Raw genomic sequence first — 8,829 nt, 5'->3', positions numbered from 1 at the left:
ACCATCAGGCCTCAGAATGAAGTATGCGGCAAGGCTAGAATTCAAAGCAACGAATAACAAAGCAGAATATGAAGGCCTCATACTGGGCCTTAACAAGGCGAAGGCACTCAGATCAAAAAGGGTACTAGCAAAAACTAACTCCTAAGTTATGGTTGGACAACTCGAAAAGGAGTATATGGCAAGAGAACCCGAGGTGGTCAAATATCTAGACACAGTAAGGGCACTTGAGCAGAGGTTCTAGGGATTCACCCTAAAGCACATACCAAGAGTAGAAAACACAAGGGCAGATGAACTGGCGAAGGCAGCAGCAAACAATTTGTCCATACCAGAAGGAGCATTCTATCAAGTACTACAAGCATCAACAACATAAGTAACCATGAAGGCATTCAAAACAGTCCTACTCACTGAATCTGAAGACTGGAGACAATTGATCATAGATTACTCGAACAATGTGCACCACTCAGAAGATGAAGCAAGCACAACAAGAATGGCAGCCAGAGCAAGAAGGTACACGCTGATAGACGGCATATTGTACAAAAAAAAGGTGTAGTCTAACCATTGCTCAAGTGTATAAATCAAAGCGAAGGCAAAGAGCTCCTCCAAGAGTCCACTCAGAAGCATGCGGCTCTCACATCGACCCAAGAGCACTGTCCGCGAAGGCAATCAGGCAGGGATTTTATTGGCCCACGTACATCAAAGATGCAGAGCAAATTGTTAAGACATGTGAAGCATGCCAGAGCACCTCCCCACATCAGTCAAAGACTTCAGGCCATAGTACAACTCATCCCACCCACTTGGCCACTACAAAGATGGGGCATGAACCTCATCGGGCCACTACCACCATCGCAAGGGGAAACAAATTTGCAGTAGTAGCAATCGAGTACTTCACAAGATGGATTGAAGCCAAGCCACTAGCAACAATCACTTTAGAAATAGTGAAAAACTCTTCTGGCAGAATATAATCTACAGGTTCAGGGGTACCAAGAACCCTAACACTTGACAATGAGAAGCAGTTCGACTCAGACAAATTCAAAGAATTCTGCAAAAACATAGGCACAAAATAGCCTTCGCATCAGTCTATCATCCAGAGTCAAATAGAGCAGTAGAAAGAGCCAACAGAGTAATATTCTCTGCAATCTCGAAAACCCTATTTAACCTCCACAAAGGTAAATGGGTAGAGGAACTACCGAAGGTGGTGTGTCTCATAACACCACAGCATCCAGGACGACGCCTGTATGACGAAGAAGCAATGTTACCTGAGGAGATCAAGCATCAAAGCCTCCGGGTAATGAAATAGGTCTTGGCAGCGGATGAAGAATACTCCAAAGAAATAATCGAAGGCACAAGATTGGAAAGCAACACAAAACATCACCAAATACCAAGAGCAAACCAGGAGAGTGGGTGAATGCATTTATGAAACCCTAATTGAGCCTGGGTCCGTATAACATCTTCCTAGCCTTCGCCCGAGGCATCCGACTGGACGAAGGCCCCTCCGTGTCCCACCTGCTGGAAACTTGGTTTTCCAACAAATAACACCCTTCCCTAGTGAGCTGATCATAATTATCATTAGATTTGTCCCTGATGAGTGGTTGAATTTTCAGGCTGGGGGAGAGTATGATATGGAAACACAGGTGGTCAGTCGATGGACTTCATAGATGGCATTGAAAAACTCAGAGTATGACAGAGCTTACGATACTCTGCAAAGTGACCATAGTGTTACTCCTGGAAGTCCTGGTAAGTTGAAGAGTGAATAAGTTTAATTTGTGTCTGTGTTTATATAGACAGTCAATGATGTAAATCTCTAGCAGGGTTAAGTCGCAAGTCTGCTTCAAGCTCTAGTGGCTCTGGACTGGCATTTATACCATTGGATCCAGAAGTACAATTGCCACCAGGAAGTGGAAGGTAACTGTCGACTTATAGTAATCACTCTGTTCGCTTGGCTGATAAGCCACGGCTGAAAGTACTATTTGCTGATTTATTGTGAAAGAAAAATACTATTGGCTGATTTGTTGTGAGATAAAAAGTACGGACTTATAAGCCAAATGAACATGCCGAATAGCAGCATGTCACCTATATTAGCATTCTGAACTATGACTATGTGATATTTTGGTACTCAAAGAACTTGCCCATCTAAAGATGTTTTCATCATCACAACGGAACCTCCTATTGTATATGCTCATAAGTGCAGAAACTAAAGTGTGTAATCTCCTCTATGAAGTGCCAGGCAAATAAAAAAATTATCCAGCTCCCCACTGTCCTTCAGTGTCTTTGTTAGTGTAATCTCCTCTATGAAGTGCCAGGCAAATAAAAAAATTGTCTAGCTCCCCACTGTCCTTCAGTGTCTTTGTTAGTGTAATCTCCTCTATGAAGTGCCAGGCAAATAAAAAAATTGTCTAGCTCCCCACTGTTCTTCAGTGTCTTTGTTAGTTTCTTATAATGACCATGTGATGGTTATTGAACATAGGTCCAAGAGGGGGCGGCATTCAATAATGATACCATTACGGCGTCTATGGATGCATCTTCATGCTCTGCTTCGCCTCGTGCTCCGTGTCTGCTAGCTGCTCATGGATGTAGCTTTGTGCTCCGTTTCGCCTTGTGCTGCGCACCAGCTACCCTCCCGTGGATGCAACTTCGTGCTCCGCACTTTGCCACGTCCATGGATATGGCTTTTGTGCTCCCCGCCTGCTGCTGCGCACGTGGGGACCACCTTCGCCCGCACCCCTTGCCGCGCCTGCTCATGAAACACTTGCAAAATAAAAGTCAGTGCAACATATGTGTATGGGCACTGCAATATATGCAACATACGTTTAAAACAACTAAAATATTTGAAACATACACTTGCAACATACATGTATAGTCATTGCAACATATGCAACATCTAGATAAAACGCTTGCAACGTATGTTTGAAACAACTAAAATATTTGAAATATACACTTGCAACATACGTATATAGTCATTGCAACATATGCAACATCAAATCTACTTTTGCACATCCAAATAAAATATATGCAACATACATATGAAACGCATGAAACATCTGCTTGCTGTCTCCAGTGGACGTTCATTGATGCGGAGCTTGATGTCGGACCTCGACTGGGCGCAGCGTGAGTCCAGATGAGAGGTGCTAGGTGCGGCAGCGCGTAGCGCAAGGCGCAGACGACGCAAGGCGAAAGTAGCACATGGGCCAGGTGTGGCATGCGAAGCACGAGGTGCAGGCATGAGACGGTGACAGGTGGGTCGGTCCCATCTTGCTGAACGGACGCTAGGGCCTTGTTTAGTTTACATCAAAATTCCAAGTTTTTTCACTCTCTCTCCATCACATCAATTTTTGGACGCTTGCATGGAGTATTAAATATAGATAAAAAAAATAACTAATTACACAGTTTAGTTGGAAATCACGAGATGAATCTTTTGAGCTTAGTTGGTCCACGATTGGACAATATTTACCAAATAAGACGAAAGTGCTACTATTCATCGAGTTGAAAAAATCTTCAATCTAAACAAGGCCTAGACAGAGAGCATTACCGTAGATGGATAGATAGATAGATAGATATAAATAGTTAGCTAGCTTGTTTTGTTGGAGACAGCAGTAGGTCTTGCTTATAGTTGTTCAAAATCTGCAAATTCGGGAGCATCGAATCCACTAAATGCAACCTCTGGCCCACTCACCAGTGACAGTCTCCAGGGCTTTACCGTGTAGCATCATTTCCGCTACCCAAATCTCTCCATCCACGGCGACGCCCGACGCGATCCGTCAGCCAGCCCCATCTCCACCACACCCTCCGCGTCCCTTACGAAGCAGCAGAGCGGGGAGACAGCCGGAGCCGACTCCTCACCCGTAGCTTCTCCGCGCTCGCGCGCGCCGCCTCCCCGCACTCGGATGCCCCCTGCGCCGGCGCCTAGAGCGGCGGCCGTCTAGCGGGCGCCCGGAGTGGTGAACCCACCGATGGCCGACGCTCTCCTCCTTCCGCGCCGCTTCTTCGCACCGTCGTCAGCCGCATCCGGCGCCTCTTCATCCGCCTCTTCGTCCCCGCCGTGTCGTTGGGTGCTCTCGTCGCCCGGCTCCCCGCGGCGGGCGCGCCTGGCGGCCGCTCACCCGCAACCCCGGCCTCGCCGGCTCACTCGACACAAGGTAAGTCCTTTGTGGCGTTTCTGAAGTGCTTTGTATTGCCTCTCTAGATTAGAGGGTATACGCTTATTGTACCGCGGAGGAGCCCTTGCAATTCCATGCCATTTATGAGCGAGTAAAATCCTAGGTGAATTTCGTGGTTTCTTTTGTGCCTTTAATGTTTCATTGCTCATTGAGCAGTTGTTCATAAGGTAAGTCCACTAATTTGTTGAATTACACCTCTTCGTTTCCAGTGTCCTTGTTGTAGATTTGGCAGTGCCTGGTGTTTAGTTGTGAATCTACTATTGTTTCTATTGCTGTACCATGTGAAAAGGAAATGCATACCAGTGACTAACTGTAAGCACTGTACTATGCGAATTACATAGTGCATTGGTGCTTGTTCCATTTAGGTTCATTACTTCATGTTGGTGTTAAGCAGTGTGTAAGCACTGTACTATGCGAATTACATAGTGCATTGGTGCTTGTTCCTTTTAGGTTCATTACTTCATGTTGGTGTTAAGCAGTGTGTTAAGTGCTACCTTTTTCCCTCTCCATGTCTAAGTAGTTCACCAGGACGTGTGGTATTTTCAATTGCACTTTATTTTAGTTGAACTGTGTTATTCTTGCTTGGTTGAACTTGTGCATGTTTTAAAGAAAGGCTTGTGTGCTGTGTTCAGTCATGCGGGACTATGCTACTTAGTTTACACTGCAGGGTGTTTGATTGTTATGGTTTTGTCGTGTTGATTATTCCAGACTTATGCAGCAGAGCCAGAGAGTGGCGAGCAACCAAAATGGTGGGAGAAAAATGCTGGACCAAACATGATTGACATCCACTCCACAGTGGAGTTCTTGGATGCACTTAGAGATGCTGGAGACAGGCTTGTTATTGTTGAGTTCTATGGAACCTGGTGCGGTTCATGCAGGGCTCTCTTTCCAAGGGTAATGTCATTAATCATGAATGTAACTACTGGATGCTTTGATTGGTTCTGTCTGAAGCACGTCATATTTCTAATGTGTTAAATACGACTTTACATTGTTACCTGCTACATATCATTTAGGATGCACAAATTAAATATTATTTTTGAAACATCGTAGCTCTTTAATTTTGGTGTGCTAAGATTAGGAAAGACTTATGGTCAAATTATGCACCCTTTAGCAATGCATAAGTTTAGTTTTGATAGGTTCCAGTCCAGATAAGCTCCTCTGTATTATAGTTGTTTAAATGGAAAAAATAAACGAACACAAATGTTATTGCCAGGGTTGTATCAGTGACTTGAGAGGGTCCGAGTGCATGATACTACGGAATCTAGATGGAGAATGCAGATTAGATAGTAATACTATGGAATCTAGAAACGCCTGCAAGGCTGCAACAATGTAATTTGTAATAAGTTTCTTGGGGAAACATTAAGTGCTTGGAATTTCCCATTGCGACAACTTTAAAGATTGTCATTAGGCTAATACTACTTAATACAATCCTCAATTCTGGATTTTTTGGACTACAGTGTAGAGTAGTGGAACTGGTTTAATAATTTGTAGAATGAGAGCTCAGAACTTTGTTTGGTCGCATGGAGGTATTGGAACCTTTTTAGAATGGAAAGAGCATAGATATTTGCATTTAGGTCATGTGAAACTCAAGTTTGTTAACATTTTGACAAAACTGAACAGTTAACAGGCTCTCTCAAGTTTTAGAAGGAAAAACAGCTGACAAGCTTGCTGACAAAATTCAGTGCAACTGAAAGATAGTTAAGACCTTTTGTCTTTGCTACAATCGTACTTCCATCACATTTTCATTGGTCATCTAACTTAGGTATACTGTGAATTTATGTTGGAACTGGTTACCTATGCTCTGGCTATCAACTTGTTGCCATCGAACTACTCTGCACTTGAGAATTCTATTCCAGCCTGGACTAAGTAGTTTATGGTTATAACTTATAACTGTGAATTGGTTAAGCTACCTTTGGAGTTTGGAGGATTACTAGCCACTGACAAGGTTTACTAAAACAACAACAAAGCCTTTTGTCCTAAATAAGTTGGGGGTAGGCTAGAGATGAAACCCACTAAAAAGTAAAAACCTCAGGGGATCGCATGAATATGAGATAGTAGTAGTAATAATTGTAGCAACAGTAGTAAAAGGTGACCCACAAAAAAAAAAAAAAAAACAGTAGTAAAAGGTGAACTATACCCTAGGTCTTAGGTCTTGCTTTGGGCATATGGATTGCTGATTATGACATGCCTCCACCCAAAGATAGTTCTTTCGTTCCATTTTCTTGAATCCCTCTTTACTTCCTCATCGCACATCAAGTTTGGCCCACCCCAGCCCCTTTTTACATTATTGGCATGACATAAGATGCAATGAATCAGTGCCACCCCTACCCTATCACTTATACTATTGTTTCGAACGCGACCCTTCCTAGCTTGTATGACCACAAATCTGTTGCAACATGTGCATCTCTGCTACGTGTAGCAGCTAGATATGCCACTGTTTGGTAGGCCACCATTCTGCACTGCACAACACTGTGGTACCAATTGCTGTCCTAAATAACTTACTCTTTAGCTTCTGTGGGCTATGGCACCTTCAGAGGATGCCAGAAGCTTGGAGCGATTTCATCCACCCAGCTTTGAATCTATGACTAACATCTTCCTTGATATCCCTCTCTGTAACATTGATCCCTTGGGCCGGTTAAGTCTTAAGACCTTTCGCTTCCCAAGTCTTGTTTCCACAACTCCATTCCTACTAACCCTGTGTGACTTGCCCACTAGTACCACATCCTCAGCGAAGAGCACACACTAAGGTGCTGTTTGGTTGGACTATTTTGCACTGGAAACAGTTCACGGTGGTATTCATTTACGTTAACTAATGTTTGGTTAAGTTGAGTTGTAATCGGTTCACGGCATGACCTGATCCCACGCTATACAGTGCGTTTACCACCCACAAGCTTCCGCAAACGCTTACGTCGCTGGTAGCTTTATCTCACGTGAATCAAACAATCGAACGTATTTGCTTACATTTTTTAGGTCACAGCGTTATCCATTCCCACTTACGTTTGCGTTGACACTGCACTAACCAAACAGCACCTAAGGGATAGCCAGTTAGCCACTTAAAGTGTTTGCTCATGCTAAATATTTGTGCACTTTGAGTAAATCCATATTGGAGATGTTTTAGTTGCTTGTATAGTAAACCCATAATTTTAGTCTCTTGAATGTTTGCCTTTACCTACTTGTTATTCTGACACTGTAGATCTATTTACACTGCCATCTGATTGTCCTGGAGTAGTGTTTATAGTTTATATATTTCCTGAAATCTGTTGTAAAGCTGATGCTGTTTCAATGATACCAGCTCTGCCGGACAGCTTTGGAGAACCCTGATATATTGTTTCTAAAAGTGAACTTTGATGAAAACAAACCTATGTGCAAACGACTGAATGTCAAAGTCCTTCCTTTCTTCCATTTTTACCGTGGTGCTGATGGGCTACTGGTGGCTTTCTCCTGTTCCTTAGCTAAGGTATGAGTGTGAGTGCCTCACCTGTTGCTGCATGATATTGAATGAGATAAGTGATCCCTTTATACATTTGATCCCTTTTGTGAATCACTGTTGTTATGAATTATCGTGAGCTATTTTTTTTTTTTTTGGCTTAGTTAAGTTTTCTTTCATGCCATCCCTCCCCAATGTTTTCTATTTCCGCGATTGTGCTAAAATATGAACTGCACTTTTCCATTTCAAATTTCTGAACAAGCTGCAATGGTTGAGCTGTAAATCATTCTGATTGTATTATTTCTGCCAATTTTTGTACCTAGTAATCCCATTTTGCATTTGTAGATTCAGAAGCTGAAGGATGCCATTGCAATGCACAACACTGCTCGTTGCAGCATTGGTCCACCTGTTGGAGTTGGCGATGTTGAATTGCTGGATAGCGCGAGCCCTCAAGAGAAACCTGCAGAAGCTAGCCCACGGTAGATTCATGAGAATGACCTCCTCCCCATCCACTTCTACATCCTGCTCATTGTTTTCTTCACTGTAGATCTTAATGCAATCAGTTCAGGAGAATCTAAGTACCCTTGATTCATGAATCAGATGTATGGATTATTGTAACGCATTTTTGAAGCCTTGTCCGGCTGCAAATCAATCCAAGGGGGTTGGAGGGGATTGAGGGGGTTTAAATCCCTACCCTCCCAATCCCCTTTAACCCCTCGGAATGGGAACAACCGAACAAAATCCGAAAGGGAAAAGGTGTATTATAGCGTGGTAACGGTACCTTTTTTTTAGGGGTAACTGTACCTTTTGTTGGACAGAAGAACCATAGAATTGTACATCATTTTAGATCAAGACGCCATGAACATTTAAGCGCCCTTGTGGGTCGTTTTATGTAGTCAGTCCACTATGTTTTTCGCACGTCTCCACCAGTTACTGTAACACATTGTACTTTGTTGTATTCACCGATCCGTTCCTCTAAACATTAGACCTCTAAACTTTAGATCAAGAGTCTCTAAACAGGTGGTCTAAAGTTAGCTTTAAACTTTAGTTCATCTTACATTAAAGCCTTTGATCTCAAAATTGAAGTCAAAGTGCTCTAAATATTTTAGAGCTCTAAAGTTTAGAGGGGATCTAAACAAGCCCTCAATAAAAGGTCACATCACATCAGATCAGGATCTTAATAAAAAACAAACAACAATGTTAGTTCCTTGGTCCTATAAAAAAAATTACATTGTTCTAAGTCAACAT

The 8,829-nt window shown here is 42.9% G+C and overlaps 1 protein-coding gene across 1 annotated transcript; it reads left to right on the top strand.

The window, feature by feature from the left end:
- Positions 1-3,719: 3,719 nt before the first annotated feature.
- On the top strand, positions 3,720-8,497 carry LOC136511993 (thioredoxin-like 2, chloroplastic). The gene is made up of 5 exons (XM_066506006.1): positions 3,720-4,133; positions 4,863-5,048; positions 7,447-7,611; positions 7,927-8,060; positions 8,129-8,497. Exons 1-5 carry the CDS (start codon positions 3,948-3,950, stop codon positions 8,133-8,135), a joined length of 678 nt encoding a protein of 225 aa, XP_066362103.1. The 5' UTR covers positions 3,720-3,947; the 3' UTR covers positions 8,136-8,497.
- Positions 8,498-8,829: the final 332 nt, after the last annotated feature.

This window comes from Miscanthus floridulus, chromosome 16 (genome assembly GCF_019320115.1).
Source record: "Miscanthus floridulus cultivar M001 chromosome 16, ASM1932011v1, whole genome shotgun sequence".
NCBI classification, from domain to species: domain Eukaryota; kingdom Viridiplantae; phylum Streptophyta; class Magnoliopsida; order Poales; family Poaceae; genus Miscanthus; species Miscanthus floridulus.
This window is presented reverse-complemented; position numbering and strand designations above follow the sequence as displayed.